Below are 18,715 nucleotides of genomic sequence, written 5' to 3' on the forward strand. Positions count from 1 at the left end.
CATCAACTCATCATTTACATTAGGTATTTCTCCTAATGCTGTCCCTCCCCCAGCACCGCCCCCCAACAGGCCCTGGTATGTGATATTCCCTGCCCTGTGTCCAAGTGTTCTCATTGTTCAATTTCCACCTATGAATGAGAACATGCAGTGTTTTATTTTCTGTTCCTGTATTAGTTTGCTGAGAATGATGGTTTCCAGCTTCATCCATGTCCCTGCAAAGGACATGAACTCATCCTTTTTTATGGCCACATAGTATTCCATGGTGTATCCTTATGTCTTTTTGACAGCTAAGAAGGACCAGCTCCAGGTAAACAATACCCAATTGACCTGTAAATCTTACCAATTATATCACTGCATTAATCATAGCACATTGCAAACACATAATATCTCTACTTTGATTATTTTAGGCCACATCCCTGGGCTATGTATTCCTGTTAATCTGTCCGAGGCTTGGGCTGCCACACCTGCTTTGCATTTTGTGAAACTTCTTCTAACTGAGCTTACTCATCATGTCTGTAGAGCCTTAGACATAATAATTTTAGCTATTGTTTCCTTGGTCGCACTAATAACTTCTGTTGTGATGTCCTCTGTAGCTTTGCATAATTCTATTCAAACAGCTCAGTACATGGAGAACTGGACACACACAGCCGACCAAGCATGGCTACTTCAGAATAAAATTAACACTGAGTTACAAACTGAAGTGGTGTTATGGGAAGTCAGGGACCCCGAACAGAGGGACCAGCTGGAGCCACAGCAGAGGAACATAAATTGTGAAGATTTCATCTTAATATGGATATTTATCAGTTCTCAAATAATACTTGTATAATTTCTTATGCCTGTCTTTAATCTCTTAATCCTGTTACCTTCGTAAGCTGAGGATGTGCATCACCTCAGGACCACTGTTATAATTGTGTTAACTGTACAAATTGATTGTAAAACGTGTGTTTGAACAATATGAAATCAGTGCACCTTGAAAACAGAATAACGGTGATTTTTATGGAACAAGGGAAGACAACCATAAGGTCTGACTGCCTGCAGGGTCGGGCAAAAAGAGCCATATTTTTCTTTTTGCAGAGAGCCTATAAATGGACGTGCAAGTAGGAAACATATCACTAAATTCTTTTCCTAGCAAGGAATATTAATATTAATACCCTCGGAAAAGAATGCATTCCTGAGGGGAGGTCTATAAATGGCCACTCTGGGAATGTCTGTCTTGTGCAGTTGAGATAAGGACTGAGATACGCCCTGGTCTCCTGCAGAACCCTCAGGCTTACCAGAGTGGGGAAAAACTCTGCTGTAGTAAATTTTTGGTCAGACCAGTTCTCTGCTCTCAAACCCTGTTTTCTGTTAAGATGTTTATCAAGACAATATGTGCACCACTGAACATAGACCCTTATCAGGAGTTTATGATTTTTCTCCTGTCCTGTTTCCTCAGGAGCATGTGATCTTTGTTCTCCATTTTGCCCTTTGAAGCATGTGATCTTTGTGACCTACTCCCTGTTCTTACACCCCCTCCCCTTTTGAAATCCTTAATAAAAACCTGCTGGTTTTGCGGCTCAGGTGGGCATCACGGTCCTACCAATATGTGATGTCACCCCCAGAGGCCCAGCTGTAAAATTCTTCTCTTTGTACTCTTTCTCTTTATTTCTCAGCCAGCCGACACTTATGGAAAATAGAAAGAACCTACGTGAAATATTGGGGGTGGGTTCCCCCGATACGTGATGTCACCCCTGGTGGCCCAGCTGTAAAATTCCTCTCTTTGTACTGTCTCTCCTTATTTCTCAGCTGGCCAACACTTATGGAAAATAGAAGGAACCTATGTTGAAATACTGAGGGTGGGTTCTCCCAATAAAGTGGCAATGTTGAAATCCACAGTTCTATGGTTAGGGGAAAAGCACAAAGCTTGCAATTGCAGCAGCAATTGCATTGTCATTTTAATCACACTCATATTTGTGTAACCAACTTAGAATATAACCAAAGTGAGTATCTGTGGGACGTTGTGAAAGCCTATTTGCAGGGAGCTTTCACATCTAACATCACCTTTGATATTGGTGAATTACAAAACAAAATTCTTGATTTACATAGGCAAATTCAAGAGTTTCAGCCTTCTTTAGAAGACTGGACCAAATTCCAGCAAGGCCTGGAGAGCCTCAATCCTTGGACTTATCTAAGGCACTACATTAACATCTTACATGTAGTTCTTGGAATAATATTGTTTTGTCTCTGTCTTCTGTTCATAGCCTGTAAAATTGGATGGACCACCAATCAGAAAATGAGAGCTGCCCACCCTGGCCTTACATTCTTTCAATTAATTCATAAACAGAAAGGGGGATATTTAGGGAGCCTAAGGCACGTGGGACTGACCAACTCATCATTCCACTGGAGGCTATATGATAAAACAGCAAACTGTTTATCATGAATGCAGGATGTGGGCAAACTCACGACTGCTCCCACTGCCAGAAGGTTTGCTGAGGGCAATCACTTCCTGGCACCAGGCTCCTTGAGGTTATCTACTGGGACATCTGGAGAATGCAGTCTTGCAAGCCTACTGTGGACTGAGCAGCTGATCCCTTCTTCCACGCCCCCCTTCTCACTATATCTTTTGTCTAATCACTACGGAGGGTTGTGTAAAGCTCAGGGCCCTTGTCCACTAGAGGCAAAGTGCCCCCTGACCGCTTCTTCCAAATATACTCTTTTGTCTCTTGTCTTTTATTCCCATGTTTGCCCCCTTTGTTCAGTTTCCCTAGGTCCATGTGGGTTACATAGTGGCGACCTGAACAGCGACAGAATCAGGTGCTCTACAGAAATAACTTTTTAAGGAAAGATTTGGGACTTAGAGACCCCAGGAGACATACACAAAAATGATAAGAGGATGTGCCCAAACCAGTCTTAAAGTTGTGGCACAGGGTGAGGCAGATGAAGCTGTTACTGAACCTCAGAGAGTGACTGGTGTTACAGCAAAAGTTAGCAATGGCCTGAAGGGAGGGTTTCTGAAATCAAATATGAATGATTCCCCCTCAGGGAACCCAACCTTGGGAACTACTGCATGGTTCTCTGTATGGGAAAATATCATTAATGCAGGATAAATTGTGAAATATCACAGGAAGCATCCTGCATCTAGTCAATCTTCTGTTTCTGGGGTGGCCTGTGCAGCTGTGCAGGCAGAGGCCCAACCATCCTGGTGAGTGGCACACAGGGACTGAGATCCAGCCACACCTACCAGGCCATGCTCTGGGAAGGGGGCGGGACCTGGGCAAAGGACACCTCTCTAGGACTGCACAGAAGCCTTTGTGGGTGGGTGGGACATTCCTGTGATGGCCTTCTGGCTGGGCACTATGAAATGCTCTGAAGATTTTTCCTTGCACTGTTGCACTAACCCCAGTCCTCTATCACTGCCCCTTCCTCCTGGGCGACTTCACTGATGTTGTGGCCATGTGAATTCTCTGGCCAATGAATGATGAAGATGATATGGCCTCTGCCAAGCAGACACTGTAAGTATTATTGTATGATGCTTTTGTCTCTTTTTTTTAAGTTAAAGCAGTTTATTAAGAAAATAAAGGAATAAAAGAATAGCACTCCATAGGCAGAGCAGCTGCCTCTGTCTCTTATATTTTCCCCTCTGCCTCAAGCCCAACATGCCCAAAATTGGGGCTGCTGGTTCAGCCTGGGTCTCAGAATAAAGACATGAGCCACAGATCCATTGCTGACCCATGATGGAGATGGACACAAGAGAGAAACACATTTTTGTCATGTTAACCACTAAGATTTTGATTTGGAGGCCATTTGCTACAGCAATATAACCTAGCGTGAACAGAGAGACACAGCGATGTTCCATTTCTTTTCAACCTGGAACAGGAGAATTTCATAGGTGGGCCTCAATTTCACTTTAGTATCTTATTTAGACAAGAAAGTTCATACTGTTCAAATGTCATGTTTAAGAGTGCTGGCATTATCACTGCTGTGGCTACCCCATCAGATGTTGCTCGCTGACTAATCTTCTCATGTTAGTGAGGATGGACAACATATCAGGCCATAATTTAAAGTAGCAAATAGGAAAAGAGCTTCATCCTAGCATTATGGGACCTTAATTAATGTTCTTTCCTGACAGGTTTCAGAGGATTTTGCAGGCAGCAGCAGAGCTATTCATCTCACTGACAGTGGGGAACATGGCCAAATGGTTGCCCCCAGAATGGAGGCAGAGTTTCAGGACACTTGTCTGATCTCTGCCCTTGAAGGAACAGTCTCACCCTGATTGACACTTTTGCCTGTTATGTCCAAAGAACCAATGGAAAAGCAGGAAAATTATTCCTTCTTCATTTCTCTCTTCATTATTTAAAATTATTCTGTCTTCACTTCTCTCTCCTTTTCTCTGCTTCCTACTTAGCTCTTTAGAAATGCAATTATAATCTTTTATCTCGCCTTCACCAGACACTCCCAACAGGGCAAGTTCATCTAACTATGTGCTCTTAGTTAGACGCTACAGAGCAGAACTCTCTCCCACCAAGAGACTACCTTGAGACATAACAGTCAATTCACAAGCCAAAATATGCCCGCTATGAAACTCTCCCATCTGGAAATTTTTTGGCTGCTTTTACAACCTAGTTTTGCCCACAAAGGCACCAGCAGTAACCAACTCAACTGCCTGGTAGACAAGGCACCAAAGCCAGTACCCAGACCCTCTACCTGCTCACTTCCTGCCTTGCATGCCACGCCCCCCATTTAAAAGCCTCTGCTTTCTGCTCCAAAGGTGAAGCAGTTACCCTTAAGGAAAGAAGCCTGTACTTCTTCCCCTAAGGTAGCTTTGGAATAAAAGTCACTTTATACCAAACCTAGCTCTTGTTAATTAGACTCTGCAAGTGATGAGCAACTGAACCTACATTTCAGTTATTATTCCTATGCTTGCTCTTCCTGCCCTCCTTGGGGACACACACACACTCCCAGGCACATACATGCACGTGCACTGAGACAGCTATGTGAATAACCAACAAGATCCCCTTGGGAAAACCGGTGCTTGGCCTGGCCTTAAATTCCAGACCCTTGGGCATCATACCCAAGACTGCAAGAAAGAGGAGGGGCTGGACCTGAAAAACTTGGAAGGGAAGGTCCAACTGTACAGGTATTTTGTCAGGCATGTGATTTCAGTATAAAATTCTAGAAAAGATGAGTGACACTTTATAAGGAGAGAATATCAACAAAATTTCTCATTTTACTTCTTGCTAAGACGACAGCAGGGAATTGTAAGCAGATGGATGGGCAATCCCCACCTTCAGCAGGGGAGGCCAAGGCCCCAACACACCTGGGGAGAAGAGCTGGGGGCAGTGAATGGCTGAGGCTTTCTTGGGGAGATGGGCCATCTTCTTCGGTTTTACTTCCTGAGGAATTCACAGGCTTCCAGGAGGGCTGTGGGACACAACAGAGCAAGAGATTCAGAAACTGATTTCTTCCATTAAACCAGTTATTTAATCCAATAAATCAAAGAGAATACTAAGAGTTTTCTCTGCCCTTCTCCCATCACTGAGTCAGTGCTTGCCACACTCATATTCCCACTCCCCTACTCCTAGCGACTATGGTGTTCAAGGGAGCCAGAGTCTAGCCCTCACCAGCCAGGGTGTTTCCCTGCTCTGGCCTGAGAGACACAACCACCCTGCACTTGTCTCTGATTGAATCGACTGTCACATTCTCAAGTTCACAAGACATTGGTGGTCCTCTAGCTTCTCCTGGAATGTGAACCTGTTTGCAATCATGTTCACCTGCAGATTCACTCATTCATTCACAGATCCTTACTGAGCACCTGCTTTGTGTGAGTTGCTGTGCTAAGTGCTGGGGACACAGCATGGATAGACTGGCCTGCCCTCAAGAAGCATGTGGTCTATGCAGTCCTGAGCTGGCTGCTCACAAGAAGAGCCCTGTAGCCATATTTCTCAGAGGGTGGTCCTGACCTGCATCACAGTGACCTGAGTTGTTTGTCAATACAGAAAAGGGTTTCTCAACCTTGGCACTATTGACATTTGGGGCCTGATAATAACTCTTTATTGCAGGGGGCTGGCTGTGCTTTGTTTAGTAGCATCCCTGGCCTCTACCTATTTGTTACCAGCAGCACCCTCTATGTTGTAAGAATCAAAAAATGCTTCTCACATTGTCAAATATCCCCTCAGGGGAAAAATTGTCTCTCATTGAAAACTACCGATAAAGACATTTCTGGCCCTGCCCCCATCCTTGGACCAACAGCATCCCTAATGCCCCCAACTCTGGGTGAGGGACCAGGAATAGGAATCTGAATGATTGCAGTGCACAGGGAGCTGTGCACACTGAAATCCCACAGTTATCACCGGGAGTCTTACAATACTCTGTGATGTCTTCTAAATATTTTTAAGGGATTAAATTAATATCAACATATTTCCCTGGTTAAGATATGTTTTCCTACACTTGAATTTTTTTGAGATTTTGTTTTCTCTATAGTTGGCATCTATGGTAACTGTCTAGAATCAGATTTTTTTTTTTTTTTTTTTGAGGAAGGGTCTTTCGGTGTCACCTAGGCTGTAGTGCAGTGGTACAATCATAGCTCACTGCAGCTTCAACCTTCTGGGATCAAGCAATCGTCCTATTTCAGCCTCTCAAGTAGCTGGGACTACAGGTGCTTGACACCACACCAGGCTAATTTTTAAAATTATTTTTGTAGAACAAGGTCTCTCTGTGTTGGCCACATTGGTCTCAAACTCCCGGGCTCAAGCCATCCTCCCACCTCTGCTTCCCAAGGTGGTGGGATGACAGGTGTGAGCCATCACACCTGGCTGGTTTTGTCATTTCTCAATGCATATGTATATATGCACCTTTCATTTTACTGAATAAAATGGATTATCAGTTTCCAAAGATTTCATGACAGTGCCGTCACTATCCGTACTATAAAATTTATAAAAATTTATTACATACTGCTCTATTTTATTCTCTAATTATTTTATCAATGAGATTACAATTTCCTGAACTGTAAAGAGATATTATCTTTCGTTAACATTTTTACACCTGTGTTCGTTCCTAGAATGCTGTTTGGCCCTCAAACCTTGACCTTCACCCATGGTGGTTTCTCGGGGATGCTAGCTAGGGTCTACTTACGGGAGGTTGAGCACTTTTTCAGATTAGTAATGGCTGCGACATACTGTGGTCCCAAATATTTTTCATATGTTGTTTTGCCATGGAGTCTGGCCAGACACTCAGTGTTGTCATTGAACAGAAGGTTTTTGGTTTCAGACCGGAATAAGCAAAACTTCTCCGGGCAGTCAGATCCATTTCTCCCAAATTTAGCCTGCGACAAAAGGGCAGACAGTGAGTAGCTAAGGAAAAGAGGAATTTATGGGTTAAAGGAGGCAAAGGGGTATTTCTTCCACCCAAGAACAGCCCTGAGAAAACCATGGGGCAGAAGGAGCTGAGTTCTGGAGTCATTCCACCTCCTTAGTGGAGTCCCCCACCCCACACTCCTGGTGGCAGGCCCGCCTTGGGCAGCATCCAGGCCTCACACCACTTCTGGTCCTACCTCCTACCATCTGCCGTCTTTCCTTCCTTCTTAACCTGTGACCTTTTCCCATACAACTTCTTATGGGTGACAAGGCAACAATGGAGGGGTTTTGAGATCTGCCCTCACAAGTCAATTGCTCAGGACATTCTAATATGCAGCTCTTCTAGAGAGGCAGGCTGCTAGGAAAACCCAGGCTCGGCCACTAACCAGCTCAGTGTGCAGGTCGGTCACCCTGCCTCCCTCACACAGTTCCTGCTCTGTCCCAGGCTCCCATGTGGGGAGACTGAGACCCAAACCCCTCAGTCACGGCAGCTCTCTCACCAGCACCACTGTGTGTGCACAGTAAGAGCTCCATAAAGGCCAGTTATGGTGGCCAGTCTTGTTATTCCTGAGTTGTTTTCTTCAAAAGCACACAGAGACATGATGTTATATGATAAAAACAGAAGTTCTAATAAAATCCCAGATTTTAAGAAAATTTTGGGATTTCCTTCAAATCACATTTAGAGAGCCCTAAATCTATAGGGCACCTTCTGAGTTTGCTGTTTTAGAGGCCTGGCCTAGAGCACTGTTCACTCGGCCCAGGCTCAGGAAATGTCACCTGAGTAAAAAGCACTATACTAATGCATGTGGGAGGAAGGCTCAGTGGCTTCCTCATTTGCCAGAAGAACAGCAGGAGGGAAAAAGACAGCCTCTGAGCCAGGCAGTGACGGCAACAAGGCCAGAGCACAGAGACTCAGCAGAAATGGAGTGAGTCCCAGAAAGCCCAGAGTCAAAAGCCTCTGTTGTTCTTGTTGACACTCTGGGCAACCCCACAGCATGAAGCCAATACTCTCACCATGAGCTTCAAGTAGAGGGACTAGAGAGGATCGAGTGGGCTGGTGCACCTAGCTCTGTGATCTCCTCACCTAACATGAGCCCACACAGCTAAGAAAGCACTAGAAGCCCTGTGGTCCATACCTGTTGGTGGAGCAGCACCTGTTTCAGGCGTTCCACCTTATCCGTCCGAGACACCACGGCATGATTCGGGGCCATGGCAAGATGGCAGCTTCTAGCCTCAGTCACAGGCTTCCGTTTGCCATCGAGGCACAGCAGCGCAAAGTCCGCCAGCTTCAAATCCTTAGCCCATGCCTCACTGTTATTTCCTGGGGAGAAAAAGAAGGTGGCATCATCCACGCCTCCCCTGCTTAGCCAAGAAGTCTCTTCTGGGTGGGTGTGGCCATTCCACTAACCTCCCAAATGCACACACTGGGTTTGTGGTGATGTGAGGAACAGAGAAGGAGCTTCATCCTACACAAGCTGTACAAACTTCAAATATACCAAATATTAGTGTTGTGTCCATGCAATGGAATGTTATTCAGCAATAAAAGGGAGTGAAGTTCTGGTACATCCTGCAATATGCATGAACCTCGAAAACGATGCTAAGTGAAAGAAGCCAGTCACAAAAGACCGCACAATAGGCTGGGCACGGCGGCTCATGCCTGTAATCCCAGCCCTTTGGAGGCCAAGGTGGGAGAATCACTTGAAGCTAGGAGTTCATGACCAGCTTGGGCAACATAGCAAGACCTCATCTCAAAAAAAAAAACCCACCACATATTATATGACTCCATTTATATGAAATGTCCAGAATAGGCCAACCTATGGAGACAGAAAGTGGATTGATGGTTGCCAATGCTGAAGAAGGATAGGGCAATGACTGATAATAGGTGCAGGGGTTTCTTTATGGGAGGATACAAGCGTTCTAGAGTTGGATTGTGTTGATGGCTGCACAACTCTGTGAATGTGCTGGAGATCACTGAATTGTACACTTTGCATGGGTGGATTTTTTAGTATATGAATTCTACCTCGATAAAGCTGTTAAGAGTTCTTATTTTTTTAAAGAAGAAAACCCTCCACCTATGCCATATTTTTCAGTGAGTTCCAGAAAAAGAATAGATGGTTTACATTCAAGGAGAAATTGGTTTCTCCTCCCTTTCATATTCAAATGCTATTAGTGTAACCAGAGAAAGGAAAGGAACTTTTATAGGTTTATCAAATATATACAGCCAATTCTAACAAAATACAGTTGTAAAGTACTGGAGAAAGTTAAAATTAAATTTGACATCAATCTGATCCCTGGAGATTACTTCAGTGAATGGCTTGTAAATTCTAAATGTAATTGTATGCATGTCTATGTTTGTGCAGATGCCGGCTCATTGTTCCGGCTCCCGTTTGTCTCTCTGCTCTCTCCCTTTAAGAAAGCACTTTATTCATTCTCTTGGATTCCTCTATTTGATATTGAAATAATTTCAAATTTACATGTCTGGTTTTAATCTCTGTCCCAAGAGACACTAGAAGGAGCAGAAGCAGAAGGGAGAAGTGGCTGAGACTGCAGTGATTACTGAAGGAGGGAGGCCGAAAGTGGAGACAGTTCTTTCTCAGGAAACAGAATACCAAGTCACCTGCTGAGACTTGGGGGTTGGAATGCTGAAGTGGGGCTAAGGAGACAGATGCAGATTGGAAGGTAGCAAATGGCTGAGGACCAGGAGAGAGAGTGATTGTTCAAACATTGGCTGGAAGATTATCTTCCATCATCTGCAACCACCTGTAATTTTGTTCCCACTAACTCCCAAGGAGTCTCCAGACCAAGGCTCACATGGGGATGAATGAAGGCCTCTACTTCCTTTTTCATAAAGGGAGGCTTCATTTGCATATGTTCACCCAGTTTGTAGCATCATCCACAGTTTCCAATAGGCATGCATGATCTCATGTGGGCAGACAGTGTGTTTCTGTGGTTGACTAGAGGAAGCCAGGGAGACATTTGCTACTGAGCATGGCTAGTATCTGTGTGTGTGAGAGTGAGTGTGTGTGTGTGTGTGAGAGAGAGAGAGAGAGAGTGTGTGTGTATGAATTTGGTTTCAAAATCCATATGACACCTACAGATGTTATCATGTTGTCTATTGAGATAAAGAATTTTGGAGTTCTTTTAATCACAAATCTGGAAAATGTTATAAAACCTTCCCAAAGGCAAATCTGAACACTAAGATGTGTTGTGATGCCAAAGACTCTGCTTTGAAGGAGAAAAGGAAACACCTTCACTTACCATCAGTGTTCTGCAAGACAGTGACATCTTTCACAAATGCAACGTCTCCAGCATTCTCAGCCAGGCACCTAAAATGTTCCAGAAAATATACACATAATTACAGAAGAGAAACTAGTGGGGCTTTCATAAATATTTGTAATATGCATTCCAAAAACTGAAATATGGAAGTAAACATCTAAAAGACAACTATTTCTAGGAATTTACTGTTTACAGCGGCAGATTGAACACAGGTGTACCTGCCCTCCTTTTAAAACCCTATATAAAAGACATTACAAAACCAAGAAATCTAAAGATATTCGACCCAGGAAACAGGCAATCTAACATGAAGTAAGACAAAGGAAAGCACCAAAATAATGGTCAACGGGACCCCCAGGACAACAGATGTGCAGGCGGCCTACACAGCAACCAGTCCAAACTGCAGCAGGAAGATGGATGCCTTCTGGAGCAGCACTTCCAAGTAAATGATGAAACTGTGATAGCACCCAGAGAGAGAGAGAGAGAGAGAGAGAGAGAGAGAGAGAGTGTGTGTGTGTGTGTGTGTGTGTGTATGCATGTTGTTAGGAGATTTACATTACTGGCAGACAGTTTGGGGATGAGATAGTGTTGTGTTTTTTTAAGTGCAGAAAATTAAGCAAATAAGAAAAGACATTTATGAACTCCAGAGTAAACAAAAAGTTTGTACAATAAGGGAAATATAATATGAGAATAACGCTTACACAGTCATAAGTACTGAATATGACATTAGCGTATTGGGTGCTGAAGAGAGTTGAAGTCTGTGGTTGTGGGGTGGAAAAGGTGCTGGGGGCAGTGTGAGAGGCTAGATCTTCTTCTATACTACAGAGTCAGCAGAAAGTTAAAAATTAAGAGCCAGCATTATAAGGATGATAGAAATAAAGGGGTATGACACTGGTTTCAGCTTTTAATGATTTTGCTATAAATTTCCCCAATCTAGATTCTAGATATAATTTAAACAAAAGACAAGGGGTTTTCTTCCAGTATAAATAGGAATATTAAAATGTGGGTGTTTCCAGTGAACTAATACCTTGCTGCAGGTCTGAAAAAAAAAAGAGGAGCACATGCTTCTTTCGGGCTCTTATGAGACGTGTGTTCAGCATTTCTGAGTAGAATCACATTTCCATTTGCAAATCCTTAGTCCCTTAAAGATATTTTTATACATTCACAAAACATTTTTTTTTGTTTTGGGTCTTTTTTTATGAGCCTCTTATATAGCAAAAGCTACTTTTATGTCATTCCATTACTGGAACAAGGCTGTTGAATTTATGTTAAAAAGTTCAGACACCCTCAGACACATGACGCCATCTGGTGGTGAAATGTACTCTTGGCAAATGGAGGAAAAGGAACAGGGGAAGATCCTCTCTGCACCCTTCACACTGGTAAATAGTGCCCCTGAGAAGCAACACCCGGATGAATGGTGCTGTAAAATGTGGGGTGTGGTTACAAGTCACTAAGTGGTTATAACTTATGAATTCTGAAAACTTGCATTTTGGCTTATTTTTCACTTCGTTACTGGAGAATAACACTGCAATTCTGCCATCTCTTTGCCATTTCTAAGGCCAAAGTCAGAGAAAAAGGGAAACCTAAGCCATAGTCATGACCTAGGTGAGAAGAAAAGGGGCAGCGATGGGAAAGAGAATTCTTCCCCATAAATGGAATTGTAGGAAGCACTTAGGATACCACACTCTACCCATTTGATTTTCAGGACGAGGCTATTGAGGCCTACTGCTGTTGATCTTGGCTCAAAGCCACAGGGAGAAGCACTGCGGAGCTGAGGTCAGACAGCCCTGGTGCCAGCCTCCACTCTCTGGGGCGGTGGGTGTGGTGGGGACAGCCCTCACTGGGGCCACCCATGAGCTGACCCACAGGATGACCCCCACTCTGCTGTGACAGGTCACATCTGGCTCCTTAGAACTGCAATGCTGACATGCTGAGGGATGAGGTAAGGCCCCATCCTGATGGAGCTCAGTCACAGACTCACCGGAAAGCCCCAGTGTAGCCGTAGTATCTCTCATTGCTGTTGGGCACGCACTTATTCTCACCCTGCTCGTCGCCAATACACAGAGCACAGAGATTAGATCTCGGGTCAGACCCAGGGGCACAGCTTTGACTGAAATATTCATCTGGAGAGAAGGAACACGGGGAGTCAGCTCTTCAAACCTGAGTCCACACAAGCAACCTTTACCTAACAGCCGATGCAGGTTGGTTTCAGTTCATTAGACTTCCCAGGACAGCAATCTAGATAGAACACACTCACCATCACAAAGCAACATGTTGTCACCAACATAGGACCCACCAGAAAAGCTTCATTCAGACTGTAGGCACAGATGGACACCGAACTAAGGCTGGGGATGAGAGCTGTGGCTGCCTGGAGGGTCCCATCATCACAGCCTTGAGCTGGGGACTCAGCTCATGACCGTGATGGCTGTGTGCAGCAGAGCCTGTGAGTTGCCTACTCCAGGATCTGATTTTGTTTTTATCAGTAATGGAAACCCTGCTTTGTATCTGGGTGCTTGGCCCTTTGGTATAAAGACTAGACTTATCAGACTCCCTGGGGCTCATATGGCCATATGGGTAGCTATAGGCCAGTGAAATATCAGCAGGAGTGTTGGGCGCCTGCTTCTCAGAAACATCCTTGAAAGACAATTGGTACATGCCTTTTGCCCTTTCTTCTCCTTCTCTTTCTTCATCCTGCACATAGAATGCAGAAGCAGGGACTGGACTTAGAGATGCAATGTGGGCCATGAGGTGACCTTGAGCATGAAAGCCACACAAATGGCAGAGTAGCCAAATGATTAAAGCCCAGGTTCCAGACCCCATATTGTCTTCATACCAGCCCTAGGCAAACCACCTCTGGACTACATGACACAGAAATTAACTTCTGTCTTGTTTAAGCCTCTACTATTTCAGGAGTTTTCTGTTCCTTGCAGCTGAACCTGATCTGAATTCATTCATTGTGTGATTTAACCCAAGAAAGAATAAACAAAGGTGACAAGAAAGCTCTGCCCCACTGAGCAAACGTCAGCCATTATCAGACTCCCACTGCTGCTGGAAGAGCCACACTATGTGTCAACCTCAGGAAAAGCTGGGAGTTCCCATTCCATCCTGGCAGTTTCCCTACAGCTCAGAGGCTGCCATGGAGCTGGTGAGGAGCAGAGCCACGTGAAAGCCGCCTGCCCCGGCCAGGATCAAAAACCCATGCAGTGGAGCCCCTGCCCTAGGAGACGCCCATACAAGAAGGGAGTCACATTGAGGATGTGCTACACACCACGCCACGGGGCCCACAGCAGGCAGGGCGTGGCTGATGCTGACTAGGATGAGTGTGGGGTGTGGTGGGGAGAGAAAACTGCAGAAGCAGGTGGAGCCAGGCTCTTGAGGTCTTATTCAGGCTCCGTTGCAGTGTAGAGTAAGCGTCAGTTTTGCTTAGTAACAGGAGTCACCTTTCATGAGGCAGGCAGACATCTTTCCCCAAGCTGGGAAGCCAGAGTTTAAGAGGAATTTAGGTCTGGAGCTCCAAGAGGTAAAAAGCATTTGCACATCTTGGAACTTGCATTTATTCTTAGGGTGCAGCGAAATAGGCAGATATTCCAATCTTTAATCTTGGGGTGGGGTGAATGGGGCATGGGAAGTGCTGTGCAGGGAAACCCCCAGTGCACCCACGCCTCCAGGGGGCAGCCACAGGGAGAATTTCCTTATGCTGGAAGAGGCCTGCAGGCCACTATCAGCCTGCAAATCCCCTCCCCTCCCTTCCCTAAGGTTCCACAGCACAATATGCCTACCCTCCAGGGTGGCCCACCCACCGCACCTTTGGAGCTCCTTACCAAATTTGCAGGAGCCCGTCTGGTTGAAGAGCAGGCCCATGGGGATATTCCAGCCTGCAGTCCTGTCCACGGCGGTGTGGCAGGACTTCTTGCCTTTCACAGAGTTCCAGGTAAGGCTAGCGTCTGATCTCCTAACCACCGCCACAGCAAGATATCCTGGCATAACAGATGACAGAAAAACAAGTCTTAACCTCCAGGAGGCCTGGCACATGGATTCCAGTGGAGCTGTCTGCAGCCCAGGCCAAAACAGGCCAAGAAGCAACACCAGGCAATGATTCCCGCAAAGAACTGGCCTTTTTAGGTAGACCGAGAAAGCATAAGCTGCTGCCTTATGTTAAGGTGAGACTGATGAAATAAAACAGTAAGAAAAGCTGATTCTTTTAGTGATTACAGGGGACTGTCTTCAACCAGCCACACAATGTCCCTGAGTTACAAACCAGCAATGCATCTCTCAGTGTAAGCTTCTACAGCAACAAACGCTATAAACAACAAGAGAGACCCCAACAGTGCATAAATCACCAACCACAGTGTGCATCAGGCAAGAGCACCAACATCCAGCCGGCTAACTGCTGTGTGGGTACAGGGGCACATGTCCCCAGGGACTGCCCTGAGCTGAGTCTGGACCCACCCTGCACTGGTTGAACTCAACATGGTTGCCACTGTCCTCCTGAGAGAATGCATCTGACAGACACCCACCAAGGGCAAGTCTCTTCTGAAACTGAGCAAGCACCAGCTCTGGTGGGCAGGGGGAGTGGTGCACAGAGCACTGGGACACGAGTCCCAGGTCACGAGGACCCGGGGTCAAGACCAGGATCTACCACAGTATTACCTATGGCTGTGAGTGAGATCCTGGGCACTTGGGGACTCTCGGTGCCACTGTTTCCTCATCCCCATGAGGTGGGGAAGTAGCACCCCCCATTCCATGACCATGACAAAATGAGGGACTATATGGATGTTCTTTGCCAAGTGTGAAGGTCAATATAAATGTTAATTAGAACTATTCCTCTGTGAATTATTTGCACCCTTAAAATTATTGCTCCTAGAAGCCCTATAGCTTCTAGGGCTGCAATTCTTTCTGTTTTTTTACAGTTCCTGCCACTTCCTCTTCCAGCAACAAGAACTTGTCCTTGACCCTGAAAGTGGCTAATGCCAACTCACCTTCCACAGGTCTATCCACACAGTTAGGATCAGGGTCACTGCTTTGTTGGGATTCTGAAAGAATAAAGACAAGCCAGACATCATTATCCATTCAGATGTAGTGAGAAGCCACAAACTCTTAAATCTCAATGATGCAGAATCAAATCCAAAGAGACCGTCCCAGCAGTTCCATGCAGGAGAAGTGCGTCTATATGTTCAACAAAAGACATGGCACAGAGATTCACAGCTGCATTATTCACAACAGCCACCAACTGGAAACTACTCAAATGCCCATCCACGCTCAAATGATGAATAATCACAGTAGACTCACACAGCGACGAGACTGAACAGTCTACAACTACACACTTAGGTGGATGAAAAGCATAACGATGAGCAAGAGAAACCAGACATAAAAAAACACATGCTGTGCAATTCCTTTAACATGAAGTTTAAAACATAGGCAAACTTAGATCTGCGCCCTTAGAAGTCAGGAGAGAGGCTTCCCTTGCAGGAGTAAGGGGGCGGGGGACAGGAGGACATAAGGGGCTTCTGAAACTTGCAGTGTTTGTTCTGGGCCCGAGAGCATGGACTGTACAGTGTGTGAAGTGTCATGAGTTGTACATTTATGTGCACTTTTCTGTTTGTATGTTATAATTCACTGAGATCTTCTGGAAAATTAAGAAGATAAAACCAACCTGTCCCTTGTTAATTCTCAACACAATAGGCTTTGTGGGTAACACGGCCCCTTTCATTTCTTCTTTCCCTGATTCTCCCTTTTGAATGTATCTGTTCATCATAATGTTTCACCTGCATTCACCGAATGGGATTACTCATAGCCCCACTCCCATGACCCAGAGGGAATATACCAGAGGATGCTAACTCCACTTACTGTAGTTCTCTGCCAGGACAGGCACCAAACCACATTTGCCTGCAGTGTACACATATCCTCCATCCAAACTCATGGCATCAGCTTCTCCTTTCTGCAAAGACAGAGCAGATCTCCAGCACCACAGTGAGGCTGCATCCCGTCCTGCCTGTCTATATAGCTCTCTGAGAGAATGGTTTTCTGTCAGGTGACCAGTGAAACAGCAGAAAGAGATGGACTGTTCAAACTGAGCAGCCAGAGGAAACACCATGTGCACCACTAATTCTCTCCCAGCCCTGCCTACTTTCTGGGCTGTCAATTCAACTGGAAAGACCAGGCACAGGTTGCACTAATCCTCTGTCCTCTGAGCAAAACCTTTTCTGTGTCCCTGGCACTTTGGGGACACCTTCCTGGAGCAGTCTCACTGACTGAGGACACAGATGGGAACAGCTGGCCTCATCTAATCTGAACTCATTAGCACTCCACTCCAAGTGCTACACAGAAGTTGTCCAACACATAAGCTGAAGTCGTCATATTGGCCCACCACCAGAATGAACAAGTCCAGGCTACAACACAGGATCATGGACTCATCAGTAGTATGAAACTTCCTCTTTGGCCCAGTAATATTTTTATAACTATATTAAAAATAGAGAAGTGGACAAAGATTTCTACTCAAGAATGCTCACCACAGGGTTATTGATAATAGCAAAGTAAGGGACAAAGAGGAATGGGGGCATGACTAAACTGAGCCATATTCACATAAAAGATATCCTGGAAGCATGTTTAAAAAATGTTTTCGTCCGAGTGCTGTGGCTCACACCCGTAATCCCAGCACTTTGGGAGGCCGAAGCAGGAAGATTGCTTGAGCTCAGGAGTTCGAGACGAGCCTGGGCAACAAAGCGAGACCCTGTCGCTACAATAATAATAATAATAATTATGCAGGTGTGGTGGCGTATGCCTGTAGCCCCAGCTACTTGGGAAGCTGAGATGGGAGGATCACTTGAGCCCAAGAGTTCCAGGCTGCAGTGAGCTGTGGTCGCACCACTGCACTCCAGCCTGGGTGACAGATCAAGAATCTGTCTCTTAAAAAAAAAAAAAATTAATGCCTTCCAAGAGTAAATATTCATGTGGAAGAATGCCCATTATACGCTGTTTAGTGAAAAGGGCTTAAAAACGACATACTGCAACACTTCATTATTGTTGCATGCATATCTGCAGATGTGCAGAGAAATACTGGAATGGAGAATTAGCCAGACTTTAACCATGTCTGTCCCTCTGTGTGAGATCACAGGTGGTTTGGGGGGTTTGTTGTTGTTTTGTTTTAACATAATACCTTTCCATATTTTCCAAATTCCTTATAATAATCCTGAGTTGTTCTTATAACCAGAGGAGTGGGAAACCCACAGTAAACTGCTTTTTGAAACTAAAATGGTTTCTGGCCCTGAGCACACCTCTCCAGGCATCCCTGCCTCACCCGGGCCCCCGTGGCCTCTTTGACTGTTGACTTCACTTTAAGCAGATGCCCAGGCCCTAGGTCTTCCACCGGGCCCGCCGCCCGCCCCTGTGATGGAGCTCCCTACCAGCACCAGGGCGATGCAGTCCTCTGTGGTGGAGGCCGAGGAGCAGGTCACGCTGCCTTCGCTCAAGCCGCTCCACTGGTTACACTTGCGCAGCTCCTGCTCGCCCACCGCACACCACACGACCCGCGCACGCCGGGCAGCCACTTCCTCCTCACCTGCCAGAGGGAAGACCGCAGGTGGCTGGGCAACCTGAGCTTTGCCAGGTTGTCCAACCTCCCCAGAGCCAGGGTCCTGCCCAGATTCTCCCTGGAACAGGAGCTACAGTACATGTGTGGACATGTGGACCCATGCCCTCTCCTCCTCCACTTCTCAGCTCCAAGCCCCTTCTTCAGGTCCACAGAGCTCCCTGTGTTTCCCATTTCTGTCCCTTTGGAGAAGTTCTCTGGCTTCTAATCTATCCATTAATCTTTAGAGTCAGGAGGCGCCTATTGTCTCTGTCTCTGAGGATAAACGCTCCATGACCCAGAGACCAGTGACAGTCCCAAGAGATGGCCTAGGGGACCTTGAGCCCAGCCCTGACTTCCCCTAACGCCTGCAATCACCACCAATAACTACGGTGCAGCCTCTGGGTTCCCCCAGACTCCCACCCCCAGCCCCCCAGTAGAGAAGGAGCCATAGCTGAGTTCCCCCACCATGGTGTCCCCAACTAAGTTCAAGGTCTGGGCCTGGGAAGTGTGGGTAAATCCAGGCCCCCGGATTCATCCAGGA

General features: G+C 45.8%; 1 protein-coding gene across 2 annotated transcripts in view; it reads right to left on the minus strand.

The window, feature by feature from the left end:
• Positions 1-5,188: 5,188 nt before the first annotated feature.
• Positions 5,189-18,715, minus strand: part of LTF (lactotransferrin) — a 29,045-nt gene continuing 15,518 nt past the window's right edge. For both annotated transcript variants that reach the window (XM_516417.7, XM_001150377.7), the window contains exons 9-17: positions 18,008-18,162; positions 16,452-16,542; positions 15,584-15,637; positions 14,426-14,581; positions 12,586-12,727; positions 10,590-10,657; positions 8,468-8,652; positions 7,111-7,300; positions 5,189-5,400 (exon numbers count right to left, since the gene is read on the minus strand). In XM_516417.7, coding sequence (XP_516417.2) covers positions 5,366-5,400; positions 7,111-7,300; positions 8,468-8,652; positions 10,590-10,657; positions 12,586-12,727; positions 14,426-14,581; positions 15,584-15,637; positions 16,452-16,542; positions 18,008-18,162 — 1,076 coding nt within the window. In that variant the 3' untranslated portion in view covers positions 5,189-5,365. The remainder of the gene's footprint in view (positions 5,401-7,110; positions 7,301-8,467; positions 8,653-10,589; positions 10,658-12,585; positions 12,728-14,425; positions 14,582-15,583; positions 15,638-16,451; positions 16,543-18,007; positions 18,163-18,715) is intronic.

The sequence above is a fragment of the Pan troglodytes genome, chromosome 2 (assembly GCF_028858775.2).
Source record: "Pan troglodytes isolate AG18354 chromosome 2, NHGRI_mPanTro3-v2.0_pri, whole genome shotgun sequence".
NCBI classification, from domain to species: domain Eukaryota; kingdom Metazoa; phylum Chordata; class Mammalia; order Primates; family Hominidae; genus Pan; species Pan troglodytes.